General features: G+C 46.4%; 1 protein-coding gene across 3 annotated transcripts in view; it reads right to left on the bottom strand.

Annotated features, from left to right (window-relative positions):
• Window positions 1-10528: 10528 nt before the first annotated feature.
• Window positions 10529-16977, bottom strand: part of LOC144107334 (regucalcin-like) — a 63432-nt gene continuing 56983 nt past the window's right edge. For 2 of the 3 annotated variants that reach the window (XM_077640328.1, XM_077640326.1), the window contains exons 5-6: window positions 12738-12884; window positions 10748-11087 (exon numbers count right to left, since the gene is read on the bottom strand). In XM_077640328.1, coding sequence (XP_077496454.1) covers window positions 10894-11087; window positions 12738-12884 — 341 coding nt within the window. In that variant the 3' untranslated portion in view covers window positions 10748-10893. Of the gene's footprint in view, window positions 11088-12737; window positions 12885-16977 lie in introns of all 3 variants that reach the window. The other variant, XM_077640327.1, reaches the window with a different exon arrangement.

Raw genomic sequence — 16977 nt, 5'->3', positions numbered from 1 at the left:
TACAGACTTTAAATCCACAGTCATATGCACTCCAGGACACTCTGGGTATATTAGAAATGAAGGCGCTCATGCCGCCGCCCACGCGCTATTACCCCTGGTCTCCCAACATTCGCAGGAGCATAACTATTCTGGACCACTATTAAGCCACAGGGATTTACTGCAACATTCGAGATTAACGAGAAGCGTATACGCCGAGCCACACAAAAATCTAAACACGGAGAAAAAGGGTTATTTTAAGGAAATTGCAATCGAATATCTATATAAATCCTCTCAAACTCACGTATATGCTTCCAAATTCGTATGATCCACACTGCGTTTTCTGCTGTGAAATGGGTGACTTATACTATATGGTGCGGGCATGCCAGAAAAACCTAGCTATACCAAGATTCAATAACCAGCAACTGAAGACTGGAAGGCGGCGCTGTCCAGCTGACATTCGGAGGACCAGCTTTCGCGGGTGAACCGGGCAAAAGCGGCGGCTAAAGCCAATGGGCTCCTGGAATGAAGGCCCATCCAAACATTCCATCCATTAGATGTTTCACTCTCTGTCTCTTTCTCTGTAGTCGGTGTGTCGTCTTTATTCTCACAGTCGCCAGCGTCTGCAAACAAAGATAACTTATTTCTTCGAAGATAATGAAGGACCATTTAAACAAAAATGATAGGTTCAGCGTTAAAAGTCTGGAATGCGGGCAGAGCGGTTGAGGGAACAAATGCGTGTTAATAAAATTAGTCGAAATCAAGAAGATGACATGGCCTTGGGCAGGGCATGTAATGCGAAGGCAGCGTAACATATGGTACTTAAGAGTAAGTGAATTGCAAGAGAAGGCAAGCGTAGCAGGGGGCGGCAGAAAGTTAGGTGGGCGGAAGAGATTAAGAGGTTTGTAAGGGTACGATGGCCGCAGCTAGCACAGGACGGCGTTAATTGGAGAGACTTGATAGACGCCTTTGCCCGGCAGTGGCCGTAGTCAGGCTGATGATGATGATAATGATGATGACGACGATGATGAAAGCCTCATGATGAGTACGGACGTGAATAACACCTAGACTTCAATGGCGAATAATCTTAACACTCTCCACCACTAGATACCCTCTTGGTGGTGAACAGTTAGAACAACAAAGCAAAACTTGCTGACCGGGATGTTCACAGTAACCTTGTTTTAGATATTTATTGTGGCGCGCATTTAAAGTGTTTGAATAAGTAGCATACGTTAATCCACTTATTATGCTGAAGGCGTACAGAAACATAGCACAGAACGTGTATAAAGGTCACAGGAGAAGAATGTTTTACATATGGCTGCAATACTTCCAAACCTTTTCTGTACGCTCATCAAGGCTATCAATAGCCGCACGACGTACATGTGCCAAAAATAAAAAAATACTAGGACCACCGAAGGCAGTATCAGCTATGAGGTATTCCTGAATAAAGATTCTGCAATAATCCTGGCGCAGAAATTTCACGAGGAAAGTCATATGGAAGCAGCGGAAGTTTACACATCCCCACAATATTCAAAAAGGAGGCATTTGGCGCAACTAACATTTTGCGCAGAATGTAACATCACCAAGGCTTTCAAAACACGCATTCTAAGCAACACATCGCACTAGACGCCACCATGATAGTTTCTGGTACGATGCGAAACATCTAGATGGGATGTACACAGCCGGAATCGTAAGTTCTAAGTGCAGACATTACGTGACATACAAGGAAAATTATAGACATACATGCAACCACTAAATCAGCAGTCTTCTACATGCATCTCGTTTCTGGAAAAATTATCGCAAAAAGCAAACTCCAAAGTGTAAATCGCGAAGAAAAAGCAGAGTCCAACTTTCGCAAGGAACAGTCTGCAGAAAATGAAGTAGCTTAGCCCTAGCCATTGCTATCTGCAACCACTGTCATTCGCTAACATCGCCATTGAGCGCTCTATGAACTTTGTTTAGCTTGGCAAGGAGCAAGTACGGAGCGGCATTTTCGGGGGCACACACTTGAACGCCGCGCGAAAGTCTTCCGAGATCGACGCAATATACTGCGCCTCCTTGGCAAGAGCTGGCTTCCCAGCATCGTTGCCGGGACAGTAGTGGTGGTAGACGAACAGGAGGTAAAACAGCTGGCACCGCGAAGTCTCCCACAGGGGAACTGCCCGGAAACTGCGCAGCCACTGGCCATCCCTGGCTAGTTCCATCGCTGTTTCTATGCTCAAAAGGGGTAGCGAGAAGTGCTTATGGCGGCGTGTCATCAAGACCCCCAGCCCTTTTTGGCACGACTTGTAGCCTTCTAGCAACTGGCGAGTTGCCCTGCTCCACTTTGGTCCGGAATAGAAGATCTGTTTCCACACGACGTCGGCGAGCTGCACTCCAATCGTGGTCAAAACGACAAGACGCTCACTGCCATTTCCGAAGTGCAAAGCGCTGTAGGCGTTCATTGATATTACCACGCTGTCGTTGAACGCAGAAATTTTGTCGATAACGACGGCTTTGGACATTCTCGACGTTACACCGGGTGGTGGCTGGTACGTCGAAGCTGACCAACCGAACGCAAAAAGATTTAGGAGATTTCGGACGTAGTCTCTGCCCAAGGGAGGTGTGCGCTTGTTCAACGGGTATATGTCAGTGGGGAGCAAGATTCGCAGGCTTTTCAGGTAGCTTGACAGCCTCGGCTGGTCCTCGATCGGAAAGATGCTCTTAGCTCGCCTCAAAATAGCTGCCACGATCTCTGCGAAAATGTTGTGTAGTGAAGCGTCGTGCTCAGGGCTGTTGATGTTTTCTTCAATAGCGCTGCCTATTCCCATGAGTGAGTATTGATTAAGTACAACGAGGCAGAAAGCGAAATACTTGTGGGTGTATGTCCACAGGCTTCTCTTGAGTTGTTCGAGAAGGAACTCTGAGACAGCCTTGAAGATAAAGAAGACAATTGTATGTGGCTGCCGTGTGTCATTCAGAAGTATGGAGAAGGTCTTTGAAAGCAACTCCATGTTGGGGTGGCAAAGTTTTTCTGGAACTTTGGCATCGCTGACGTTGAGAATTATGCGGCGCCAGTCATCAACGGTGAGAGGCTTGACGAGCTGAGCTACAAGCGAGAAGTTAGAGACCATATGGTTCGGATCGTACGGCACATCTAGTTCTTTTTCCAGGCTCTCCATGGCCTCTAGGCTGACGTTGAGGTTCATTCGCATGTTGATGGTCTTCAGGCAGTCTCGGCGCACTTGTTCGTAACGGGCGGCGATAGCGTCTTCTATGAGCGGTCTCGTCTTCCGCATAATAACAGCGAAGAGCCCTGGCTTACGAAACATTTCTAAGTCAGCAATAAATACGCTTCGGGGCCACCCTCCACGGGCATAGAGAGTCATGACCGGAACGGGCTGTATGTTGAACTTTACGGTCATGCGAAGAAGGAAGACCAGGATCTTGTGCTTGGTTTTCAGCTCGCCAATTGTCGGCCGTAGGACGTCTAAGTACGCATCTGCAGTCGGGCTTCCCTGGTTGTGCGCGTTTGCCGTGGCGACAAGACAGGACTGGAACAAGGTGTACACCGCATTTCCGATAATGGTATTGGGTGCAGTGTAGAAATTTTTCAGAGAAAAGTAATCGAAGCCCTTGAAAGCCACAGGCTCGGGCCTCTCCGCGTATCGGCCGCATACGTGGTGGTAGAGTGAGCGGCACGGGCTGATAGAAGAGTTGACGTGGTGGTAAAGCTCCTCGGCCTCACGCGCGCAGCATGGCTTCGGTGCGTTTACCACGGTGTGTTTCAGCTTCCACTCACGGCTATAAGCAGCCCACATTAAGAGCACCAGGACTGCGACCAGTATCAATGCTACCAGCAGGATGGCGAACGCTTTCGGTGAACCGAACACAGACTTGCCTTGGGCACGTGGGATAGTAGAAGGAGTGGGCTGAGATGGTGGGCTTCCAGCTGGAGAAGGTGTCGGGGTGGGCGACAGTTGTGAAGGCTGTGACGATGCGCTTCTAGCTGGAGAAGGCTGTCTCATGGTGGGCGACAGTTGCGGCAACTCCATCTCTCAGGATGTTGGTCTTCTTCTGCTTCTGTCTGGAGCGCTCGTGCCATCAGATGTGAGAATCGCGGGGAAAGCGAGGCTCTTTCATAGGATGTTGATGATAGAATGCTGCAATAGTTGCAGGGTGGAGAGGCGTTTTCGAGGAGACGACATATATTCAGTCATATACTGAATGGCGGTACTTTCTGAGGTGGTTTTGCAGTTTTTAAAATATTTCTCAGAATTGGTCTGCACAAAGACTTAAAAGAAGAAGAAGATATATACTGGGAGCCAACAACGACCACAAAACAACCAAGCTTTCCTGCAGATTAGCCCTTTTACTCCCCTTGATGTTTTGCCGATCGCTCGGGTAGCATTGAGTCCGTATACGGTTTTGGAAGACGAAAACAATTTGAAGCTCTACGAAAGTTTTAGGGTTCACAATGTTGGTACCGTAGATTTTGAAAAAGTGCAGTGCATGTAACCGTTTTGTGCTTTCGACTAAAATTAGTGAGCTTTAAAGTCGTCAATAGAGTCAGTCGCACAGGTCATAATAATGGCTTCAATAAAACGGGCTAATAAAACGAAACTTCTCGCACTTGAAAGACGCTGACAGATACGAAGTCGACACCTGTTCTACAAGTTTCGTCATGACCATCCAACTTGACCAGACAGCCAGCATAGTCTAATACCGGTGGTCCCGTATATATCGCTCTCCTCTGTCTGCACGTGGCTGCGATTGTGGCTCAGGTCGGAGCAGTGGCCAAGTCCGCGCACTGCTCTTTACATCCTTTCTTAAGCCGCAACAGCAATTAGACGTGGTTGCGAACTGTTTTCGAGTGATCGATGTATCGATTAATCGATGTATTAAATTGGAAACGGTTAAGCTTATCTAAAATTGAGAAGCAATGATACATGGCGCCCATGCTTCTGACGCACTTATTGAAGCGAGCTACCACCCGCCGTTGTCTTGGGTGCACCTCGTTCGCTAGACTACTTAAGGCCTAACCTTTTTCAAAACGTACGAATACGCGGCGCACTCTGCTTTGGAACTAGCCACTGCTATCATAAGATGTCCCATCCTGTTAGCGGTACATTTTAAAAAAGAATAACCGCTGAATAAAATTAAGGCACAGCTGATTTCCGCAACGCCTTCGGCACCAGCACTCCACTTCTGACAGCCTCTGTCCGAGCCCCAGACAAAACCGCCACTGAAGCGACCGCCATCACGCTCGCCATAAAAATGAGTGACACCCACTTGAACATCGCTCACATATTCCTTAACTCTCAAGCTACCTTTCGAGCGTATATATGAGGCCGTGTCCCACGACAGGCGCCATGCTTCCTGGGACACACTCTCCGTAAAGACCACGTTATCAACTGGGTCCTCGGCCACGAGGGCCTTGATGGCAACGTCAGGGCGGACGCACCTATCCCAACCTACGCTATTTACATCGCCTACAGCCAACACTTTACGCAGACAAATGTCCATGGTGCTGCGACACCCTAACACATATCACATGGACATGTCCCCAAAAACCCCACCATCTAAATCCGCGTTATCCGGCCCTGGAGCTGTGGGAGGCGAAGCTGACCAGCGCACGTCTCGACCACCAGATAGCGCTACTTCTCATCGCCAGAAGGTCGGCAGAAGCTTCTGGAGCCCTGGACTGAGGGCCCATCTACATGCGCTTCTCCCACCATCCTTTTCAGTTAACCTTTACTCACTCTCTCACTCGACAGAGAAGCGGGCGAAGCATGTCTGACCAATGGCAGACCAATTAGCTTCTATAATACTTTGTTAATATTTAAAAAATGAAATTTATTACAAGTAGTGAATTACTTGCAACGCGTTACGCACAAGTGTAGGACTAGCACACAGATGTGTCTTTAAAGCGGATGAACTCCTAGGAACAGGTCCAAGTGTAAAAAATTGACTAACTTGTTTGCCGTGCTGAGCTGTGCAGCATAGTCAGCAAAACCTAGGATCGAGTGGAGAAGAACGCGAACGATATTTCTGTGGCACTTCAGACCGCACCGAACCCGTCAGGTCCGTTCCTACCAGATTCTTCCGTAGTTATGGAAAAAAAATGTCTGTTGGTTCAGCTACCACTGTTATTAGTTAGTGCATTCATACCAATCAAGAGGACGGTTTCTGTGGCGACAATATTAAAGCATGATTTCGCAGCAAATGGTTGATCAAAATGAGCAGCGAACATGCTACGAGTGATTTATAAAGCAATTACGTCATTGTTTTTCTTGTGCTTTCCACATGTTAAGAACTGCCCTCTTCCGTGTCATGCACCCTCTAGCCTTACATTTCATCCGCTTTGTTGCTCTGGGTATGCATTGTGTGCATGGAACGCCGGTTCCCTGCAGGTGGCATTAGAGAAAGACATCGTGAAGCTTGAAAACTTTAAACGAAAGGTTTTCTTCGCAACAGAGGCGTCTGTCTGCGATATATAGAGGCATAAAATTTTCCTGCCTTCCCACGACTTTCATTGCTTCCTGGTTATCCAGAAATCAACAATTTGTTGCGAAAAGAAACAGCGCACCCAGGACGGGCCAATAGCAGCAAATGTGACAAACACAGCACTCAATCATGAGTCATGAAGCTTTTAATCTACGACGTTATGACCAGTGATCTGTTGTTTGCATTGTTTTCGCGCTGTCTATTTATTGCGTAGATAGAATAAAGACAGCCAGTCGAGAGCCAGAGCTGTGCTTGTCACTTTCCTCACTCTCGTGGTGTTGGTGTTACTCTGTTTTCACCTCTTACAATGACGTACCGACTATTGTAGGACAGAACCTAAAAATGCAGCTGGCATAAAAGTCTCGTTTAACGCACCGTCTGGTTCCTCTGGGCACCAGGCCATTGAACGCGAAGTTATAGATGGTGATGGCCGGTGCCGTGGCTGTCATATTCGCTTCTCGCCTCCAGTGCCCATTCCTTCAAAACATTTTTTCAAGAATTAAGTTTTGGAGTTGTCACAGTGTACTAAAGCTTTAGTTCCCATATTCAAAATTGCAGACAGGAACAAGTAGCTTACTAAGTAATAAAGGTTACAGAAACAGCAAGTTGTCCCGGGTTGTACATGCTCTTTTGTCACTGTTCTTTGCGGCCCGGAAAACCTCAGCAAAGGGTAGATATCTACGAGAAAAAAGCCGAGCTCTAAACTGAGATGACAGCTACAGATCTTTTCTATCTAACGTCACGGGAAAAAATGATAATGCGAAAGCATTAAAGTGCTGAACCATGTTAAGTTGCAGGATGAGTTAGTCACGAGTCATGATTACGTGTACGAGGCATGAATATGCATAAACTTTTTACAAAAACCCTACAAAGCTTGCATTGCGGTACTTGTACAGTTTTAAGTCTTGCTACGCTGCAGAATGACAAGGTAATGACTGTGACTGCAAGGCATGACTGTGCATACTATTTGTACAGCTCTATGCACATTACGTTACTTGTAAAGTACTGAGTCAAGCTGCAGAAATGCTGAGTCAACCTTCATGACTGCCTACGCGTCCTGATTACGCATACCTATCAAAAACTCTATGCACCTTACCTCAAGTCACTTAAATGCGCTGAGTCAAGCTAAGCAGCAGAAGTGAAGGACTAATTCATGCTGCTATGCAGAATTACTATTAGTCACGGCTGTGACTACGAGTCATTAGGCATATTTTGTGCAAACTCTATGCACGTTACCTTAGATACTTGTAAAGTGCTACGTTGAAGAATGGTTAAGATGACTACATCTACGTGTCATGACTAGGCACAAAGGCTCTGTAGAAACTCTACACATTCTACGTATGATACTTGAAAAGGGCTGAGACAATATACGTTTTAGAATGACTGAGTCATGGGCCATGAGATTTATGTCAATAGTACTGTCATTTCATCATTCATGACTATACTGTTCTCTTACGTACGTTGCGGCATCGTACACCGGCGCTCCGACATCGCCCGAACTTTGTACCATATATAATGCTTTCGCATTTATATGACCCCAGTCTTCCCATTGTCCGAATGTTAAGTCTGTCCGATGCGCTGTCGATTACCAACGTATATATTTATTGCTTTTTTGTGCATTTCTGTACCTAACTGTGCTGAAAAGAATCTCCTTTCAGCAAATATTTTCCTCACTTTGATAAACACCATTCAGAAAAAAATGCGTCTTTTCCTTTGCTTGAACTCGTTACCCTTTCCCGAAAGTCTCCGGCTCATAACAGTAGCTTTCGCGGGGGCTTGATTTCCGTATACTGATTATGTGACGCCACGTGTCTCCCAACACCTGTTGAATCGTGTGTGCAATGACACGACGCAATGTCCGTCGGGCGTGAGATAGCAGTGTTCGTACCCTCAAGAATTTAACTGCAATGGCGCCCTTTGGTCTCGGCCTTTGTTCGCAGTGCTCTTCCGATGCTCCTCAGGCAGGCCCTGTACACCCATTCCAGCTGGGGGCCAACAGCGTGGTCCGCCTACTGCCCAGGGCCACGGCGCACCCCCGGGCTGCCCTCCTCGCCGTGTCTCGGGCTCGCCCAGCACAGCATGAAAATTTGTTACTTCAGTTCATCTGAGTGTCTCATTGATTCTTAGCGCACCACAAGGAAATCTCAGTCGAAGACACAACGTGGAAATGGGCCTTTACTTCTAATTCGTTTTGAGTCCGGGTGAGGCGCGCGAAGAGATCCCAGAGACCGCGATGAGGTCGTTTCTTCGCGCTTTAAAGGAATGTTGCATGTTTGCTACTGTGCACCGATCAATAGCCGGTGGGCTCTGAAGAAAGTTTGTCTTTTTCAAGATTGTTCTTCGGTCATGGCCTCTTTATAATTTGGCCGCAGCTCTTATTTCCGTGTGTGCCAGCGTAAATGCGCTGACTGCGGGATTTTGTTCCCAACCTCCCCGCAGTTTTTATTCCTTACAGGTTTTTTTACAAGCCTTAAGTACTTAGGGTCCAGCTAGATATATACTTGACTTTGGGATCGTGCCCAGAATAATAAGCGGCGCAGCAAGGAAGGATGCCTTCTGTTAACCGCCTGAGTCGTATATCGGCAGAACGATTGGCTGGTGTTGTCTGTCCGTCAGTTTAGCACACGCGCGAAGTGTCAAAGTGTCAGGTAAGCGAAGGGCCAGGTACCACAATGTCAATTGTTTAGTAAATTGACACCCCTCCACGTGTCTCCCAACACCCGTTGAATCATGTGTGCAATGACACAAAACAGTGTCCGCCGGGCGTGTTCTGGTGACAGCAAGCATGCACTTGTCCCACGCTTCACCACGAGTGACGTTTTGTTCCCTTCATTTTCGACGGAGAAAAAGACTTCGCCTCGAAGATGACAGGCTGGGAGTACACCCTAACAAAATTAGATGACGCCTTCCAGGAGTGGTGACGCCTATACCAAGCACGCGAGTCTGCAGTATCTGCGGTCAGGTGTTAGCCCGCTTACTGCTGTTGCGCTTAGTGCAGGTAATGCGTCTCCTTTCCAAGTCCCCCTTTAATGAAGGAGATTCGTGCTCTTTTGACAGTCGAAACTGCTTGGGCCTAGGTGCAACGTTCCGCTCATATGAAAGTCACGTGAATGGAAGAAGCCACGAGTCCTCTGCCCTGCTGTTTGCGGGAACAGCGCCTTCAAATGCGCGCTGTCGGAGTTCAGGGACCACCTCGTCAACAGCGAATATGACGAGGTAAAGTGCGCCAAGACCAACCAGCGGGGGTTTCGAAATGTCGGCATCTACAATCAGCGAAGGTCCTTCCGCCACACTGTTCCACGGCAGTCGCTGGTCCCTCGAGATATGGAATTCGCAGTCGCAGAAACGCTCCGAAGCATTGAGGCCAATTACGAAAAACTCTGATAAAGGACGTCGAGCCGCGATCTCACGAACTCTGAGGTCATTCCTCGCGTGGTTTGAGATGATATTGCTTGTTTATAACATACCCTTTCATCTCATTTTCTTTGTAGCTTGAAGGTGCTTTCTTTTACCGGGTTTCGTTTTTTCTCTCTCTCTATTTTTCATGACATTCGCTTCATTCTTAGCATCAGCCAACATCTTGCGCACGTTTCCCGACCCTCGCTTTGTCTTTCCATTGTCCACAGATCCACGGGTCCTGTCTATATTCTATCTGTGCGCACGTGTTTCTTTAGCGCTGTGGAAAGATACCGTTATTCAGGGCCGTATATGTGCTCCTTGATATCTCGGAATGCCGGGGTAATCCTACGAATTTAATGTCATGCGACTCGATTGTACCGCAGTTTCCGACTACCTTTTAGAAAATTAAAACAAGGTTGCCTCAACAAGACAAAGAAATATGTTATTGAACTGCTCACTGCTCAGAGCCTGAGCTCACCGATTGAGCATCCCGCGCGAGGCCGAGGCATGTGAACCTCCTTTCTTGCTCGGCGATATGTTTCGTCGTTTTCATTCGCTGTCCCGCTGTCGGTAGTGGGAAGGAAGAAGAGTTTCTTAAGGACAACAGTGTTTGCGTTTGTGTCTATTTCGATGTAGTGATGCGAAGAAATGACTCTTCACAGAGATACTCGTTAGATTTATTCGTTTCTGTCCTAGGACTGGTGTTCAACGTGCTGGCCTCCCCTATGCCTCTAACTGACAAAGCAAACATTAGACATTGTGGATAAAGTCTATTTCTTTATCACAGTTGTGGGGTTTCAGGAGATACTTTCTCCTGGATATCCGAACCAGCATCCGAAAAGCAAAAACAGTGCCTATGCTCACTATACCACCGCTATACACGTAGCAGAATCCACGAGTCGCTAGTGCTGCATGCTCGGTTTCTTCTTTTGTGTGCAGTAGCTTCCGGTATCAACATGTTTCTCAGCGGCTTAGCGTGCCGTGCCTGAAGGAGCGCCCCGGGAAAGAATCTCGTCGCAGTCACTGCGGGTTTTAGCCGGCGAATTCGAAGGCAGCTTTTCCTTTGACTCCAAGCCCGGTTACTTGGAACAGCATTCCGTCGTCTGGCCCCGAGGCGTCGGGAAGGAAGCTGGCGGAAGTGACGTACAGCGTGTCGTAGTTCTTGCCTCCGAAGCAGCAGGATGTAGTATATTTGGCCGGGAATCTAATTCTGGTCAGCACTTTAGCTGCATTGGGTTAGGGCGGGAGAAAAGAGGAGAAAGAAAACAGCGTAATTATGTTTCATTCAAGCAACTGTACAGAACTTGAAATATCACCTTAGTGATAATTCTGGATGTGCCCTCATGACCACCATAAGTAGGCGCCGTATGATTGTTTTCTCTTGATTTCTTTCTCTGGTGCGCATCGCTTTGGAACGTTGGGCTTCATTCACCTACTTAAGCCAAAGATTGGTGAGGTCGTGCGGCACCTCCTCATTTTGCGCTTTCGAAATAGTCACACCGAGTTATGATTTTTCCGCGGTTTTAAATTCCTTGCTGCCACTTCTGGCGTAGCAAGTACTTTTGCATTTCCACTTGCACCACACGCAATGCAATGGCAAAAGGTGTGACCGGTCTAGCAGCTCGGCAATAGCTGAGCAATTGCTTGAGGCGGGAGCGTAGCGTTGCGTATACTTCAAATGGGCACAGGCGCCAAGGTTTAGGTGTTGTTCTTATTGCTGATAACGGTGCGCAGAGCATTACAAACAAAAGGTCGGTAGAATATATTGAGTTGGCTTTAAATTATTTATTACAGCATTGTTTTTATTCCTGGAGTTTCGGCTTCAGTATACGTGGGCTGCGATGTGAAACGTATAGGGCAGTACGCGTGTCACATGCGGTCCTAAAACACAGATAATTTTTGCTGCCCAACATCATCTTCAAGGAGGGAGAAGCGCGGAGGGGATGTGGTGCTTATTACCTGCGGTGTCATTGTGCTACTGCCAAAATGCTTGCACGTAAACAGGCACTAAATCAACACCTCACTGCTTTAACAAGCACAGAAATGTGTTAAAATAATATTTTCGCAGTTTCACGAACTCAGATCTTAAAGCCGTTGCAGAAATGCTGTCTGTAGAGGCCATCCTAGTGCCGATTAGAGTCACATGGTCTGAACAGATTGCTGCTTCCAAGTTAGTACGCCCTGTCTTATATCCGTAGAATAGTTTCGAAGAACACTTCTGAGGCTTATTTCCTACAAACTGCGCACCTTAGTTTCATGTATTAACTTGCTAAAATTCTTAAACCGTCCATAAGTTTTTTAAGGTCAGCATGTTTACTGCAAGAACTCTCTATAGTTGCAATAGAGAGAATATTTCAGTAAAGCCTCGAGCAAGTAACTGCCCCTTCTCTCTTGTCGTATGCTACTCCGCCGGACTACGCGCGTAGACGCTGTCGTGGCAAAACGCTTCTGATACTCCATTCAGTGGCACGTCATGTCACGCAGTTACTTTCTTTCACCTTATTTTCCTATTGTGCACATTAAAGGATTGCTAAATGTCTGGGCGCTCGATTAACCTTCAGCGGCGCTGACGAAACTCGCCTGACACTGCCTCACCATGTTGCGTTTTAGCAGCTGAAATGACTCTCAAATGGCCATTACGGGAGGCGGGAGATTGCAGACAGGCGTTGAAAATAGTTCGCAATAAATAGTTGAAGTGAAATTCCATGCTTTCTGCTGTTGGCGTAGCAGCTGCATTTGCCTCGGGTTATTTATCCTATGACGTTGCGGTTCGATATGGTGACACGCCGTGCTATCAATGTGCCTTTGGAATACGTAAGCCAGGCTCTTGTAACTGTAGCGAAACGTTTGCTAATAAGTGGTGGGTGAGGTTTTACCTGTTTCTGGGTCGATCTGCACCACTGAGCCGGCTGAGAAGCAGGTGAGCCAGATCTTGTCATTGACATCAATGGTCATGCCATCGGGAATGCCAAGTTGCTGGTATCCGGGAGTCACACTGAAGTCAGCTAGAACACGCTGGTTACCTGCAGGTTGCACCAAGGATCATGAATGACACACACCTGCGAAAGATATGGGCCGCCCAAGAAGCCGTGAAGGCTTCTGCCGCGCACGAACCCCACTCACCCAAACAATATTTCGCAAGTTTCAGATGTGACAAGGTGCTGAGAGTATAGAGCGCAGCTGACCGAGACACAAACGACAGCCCAGAGAGCGCAAAAAACCTTGGTGAAACGTTAATAATAATAATTGGTTTTAGGGGGAAATGAAATGGCGCAGTATGTGTCTCATATATCGTTGGACACTTGGACCGCGCCGTAAGGGAAGGGATAAATGAGGGTGTGAAAGAAGAAAGAAGAGAGAGGTGCCGTAGTGGAGGGCTCCGGAATAATTTCGACCACCTGGGGATCTTTAACGTGCACTGAAATCTCACAGCACATGGGCGCCTTAGCGTTTTTCCTCCATAAAAACGCAGACGCCGCGGTCGGGTTCGAACCCGGGAACTCCGGATCAGCAGCCGAGCGCCCTAACCACTGAGCCACCACGGCGAGTTTAGTGAAACGTTCCGTATAATAATTTCATAACACTTTAAGTACTCCGTGTGGCCGACACCAGGTGGCTGCAACAGAAACTTTATGCAGTTTATGTGAACTCTACAAATAATGCACGAGGAAAGCTCGAGGTACTTACATATTGCCGTAAAACTTTGTAATGTATTACTTCTTCGAGCCCAAAGCCGCCGGTACGCGGCTTTATCGCTGTTTGTCCGACTAGAGATGTCATCAAATTTGTCCGAAATATTTATAGTCACGCCCAACTGGTTCTAGGTATCCGAAATCGCCGCAGATGATTACGCGTCTTATCTCGAGCGTTCTGCGCAAGCTTTAGATCGAGCTCGGCCGGGAGCTGTTCTTGGACGTCCGCCGAGCACTTTTTATCACCGCTGCCGGATTGTTCAGTTCTTTGTGGCCGCAACTGAGCACAATAAATGCTTTCAAGTCTACGCCAGTCTGTTCTTACATTGTCCACGGCGTTGTCGTCACTACAGTTTCCGTCTGATGTCATAGAAATGGTAAGAAATTCATGGGAAAATATTACGAAAAGGATAAGCCACTCTGAATTCATGGGCAAAGCATACGGATTTCCGTCAATTTTCCTTATCATATGCACTCTCTGTTCGCACAGTTTCATATCAGATGCTGATAAGCAAATTCTGTGTAAGGAATGGTATTAAATGACAGCTCGACCTAGGTTAATCGAGAATGCTGTTCCCGGGGATGCGATTAAACGTGAAGAGAAACATAGCACTCATGAATGCTATGTTCTGTCGGAAGCAAATGTCTTGAGCGGCTACCGAAGCCTAAAACTTCGGTATTAGCTGTTGGTTCGAGACCCCAATTGCAGAGGCTGAAGTTATTTATGTGCTCTAAATTGTGATCACCAAAGGAGGCAATTACTGACAACACAACACAACACAACAGCTCTGCGCCTAGTTCGCTTTTAATGCGTTGTGGAGACTGCGCAGGAACTAACGAACCACCGCCAATTAAAGAGATATCTATTTATTCCTCAGTTACTCCGCTCGTGCGGACTCAAGTTACTAGTGTGGTTTCCACGTATAAGAAAAACCTAAGAACTTCATACGGCAACAGTGCAAAAATTCTGCTAAGGATAGCCACGATGGTCTGAACAGTGTATTTAAAGACTGTCTAATAGGTTAATTGTCGCCTCACGCGCTCTGGAAAGCAAGGAAAAATACAGGAGTGCTAAACTCTGCTTTCTTCCACAATAAAAGTACTGAACACTGAGAATTCAAGACGATCGCATTTCTTTTAAACCGTGCACACTTCTGATCCTTAATCTGCAGCCCAAAAAACTTTTTGCTCTTGAAAAAATACAGAAATCTCACTAGCCAATTTGACGCAAGAGAGATAAAGGCATTAGGAGCATCAACATCAATGAGCCAGACCTGTGCAGTTGCTATCAATTTCTTCTGAAGAACTCAATACAGACACTTGGGAAGCTTTGTGCAGTTAAAAGAAACTTCTAAATAGTCGATTTAGTACGGCTTTATGAAAAACCGGAGCTTAGAGTATTAATTACAGTTGAAAAAAAACTTAAATGGCGGTTAAATTCTGTAAGCATAAAAACCGCCTAAGGCATCCGAGAGCGAAGCGCAGCCCAAAGCTAACGATACAGCTATTGCAATGAATAGTTGCGTAACATAGGAGACAGTCAGGATGGAAAGAAACCCATTCTACTGTGCTTGAGTGCAGCCAAGAGAGAATTTTGATTTCTTATTTAAAGGGACAGGAGCAAAATACAAGCAGGTCTATACTGACTGATAGGTTACTGTGTCCTAACAACAAAACTACTTTCGCTGAAAACTGAGCTTTTTGTAATCTAGGAAAGGGATTTAAAAATTCAATATAGATGGTCTCCACCAAAAGCCTTTTTTTTTCTTGATTACACCAGTTTGCGTCCAGTGGCAAAAAAAAAATAAGTGCTCTAATTTTTACTTCAATGCTATTAACAATAAATACGTCTTTCAGCGCATGCCAATTCTGCGTTGAAGCCGCTGGTGAGTGCGTCAAAAATTTCTTGAAGGAATTTTTTTATTGCTTCTGTTTAAGCATGCTGATCCCTTTCTAGTAAACATGGGACCAGGAATCCAAGCGATGAAAGGCTATAGAGGCGTAATTGGTTTTTGGGGAAAGGAAATGGCGCAGTATCTGTCTCATATATGGGCGGACACCTGAACCGCGCCGTAACGGGAGGTATAAAGGAGGGAGTGAAAGAAAGAAATAGATGCCGTAGCGGAGGTCTCTGGAAATAATTTCAACCACCTGGAGATATTTAACGTGCACTGACATCGCACAGCACACGGGCGCCTTAGCGTTTCACCCCCATCGAAACGCAGCCACCGCGGTCGGGTTCGAACCCAGGAACTCCGGTTCAGTAGCCGTTCCAGAGTTCCCGGGTTCTAACCCGACAGAGGCGGCTATAGAGGCCTTCTGTAGAGCTTTTCACAGAAAAGGCATGCTCCTGGGGGCTGTCGGTAATACACGTACCACCGCTTGCCGATGTAACAACATCCACATGAGGTTGGAATTTTCTAGATAATTCAGTGGGGACGTGCAGCAACAAATGACAAAGAATCTTACGTGGGCTAACTTTATATTGGAAATTTTTGTAGATTTTCACAAATCTATTTGGCATTGCCAGTAGATGTATTGACACTCTAATAAGGTGCCTACAGTAGATATAGCAAGATTATTTTTCTACAGTTAATTACTGTCACAAGGTCTCTGTGTCAACGCCAACGGCCATGCTACAGCAAACAAAGCATCCTGAGAATGCAGGTGGTACAGAACCTCAATGCGAACAATTCGCAACTTATTTAGCTTCTGCCATACATGTGATTTTGGTACGTTTTTACGCAAGAGCAGTCGGCAGGGTGTATAATGCAAGGACTGCACGAATATATAAACAGCAACCAAGAAATAAGACAATGTTTCTGATTAATATACGAAGGCAACATGAAAATACAAGGATATAAGCTGTACGACTGAACTTAAATGTGGGCCGTGAGAGGAGCTTATGTTATACTCTCACAAAAAAGAGTTAACCTTGCTTGTTTCAGGCGCTGATTGCATATTTACTTCTCCAGAGCGACCTGCCTCTGGTCACTTAAAGCACGGGAACAAATTCATTGAGGAGCACTGTGTCCACAAATAACGAACCGTCATACCAAGGAAGAAAACTATGACGCCAGCATATGCTCCTTCTACACTTGTGGGTATTCACGAGTATCAATATGCCGCATTTACTTGCATATTGGGTGTACTTTTAAAAAAATCTATGAAAATTTAGGACGTGCGTTCATTGCGCGAGGCATACGTTCAAACATTTGGGGGCGTAAAAAGTGAACAGAAAGTAGCCTTGTAGAACAACTACATCATCCTGTACGACTCACCTTCTAAACGAAACAAAACGAACTCTTAGCATGGTTTCTGTGCTAGAGAGCATAGCCAAGAAATTGTTTGCTTTAACCCGGAAATAGAACTTGCTTTGCGGCTCATAGTTCTGTACAAAGAGCGGAATAAAGTCCACCCGACC

This window comes from Amblyomma americanum, chromosome 10, assembly GCF_052857255.1.
Source record: "Amblyomma americanum isolate KBUSLIRL-KWMA chromosome 10, ASM5285725v1, whole genome shotgun sequence".
Lineage (NCBI taxonomy): Eukaryota > Metazoa > Arthropoda > Arachnida > Ixodida > Ixodidae > Amblyomma > Amblyomma americanum.
The sequence above is the reverse complement of the archived record's forward strand: the minus strand, read 5'-3'. Positions and strand labels throughout refer to the sequence as shown.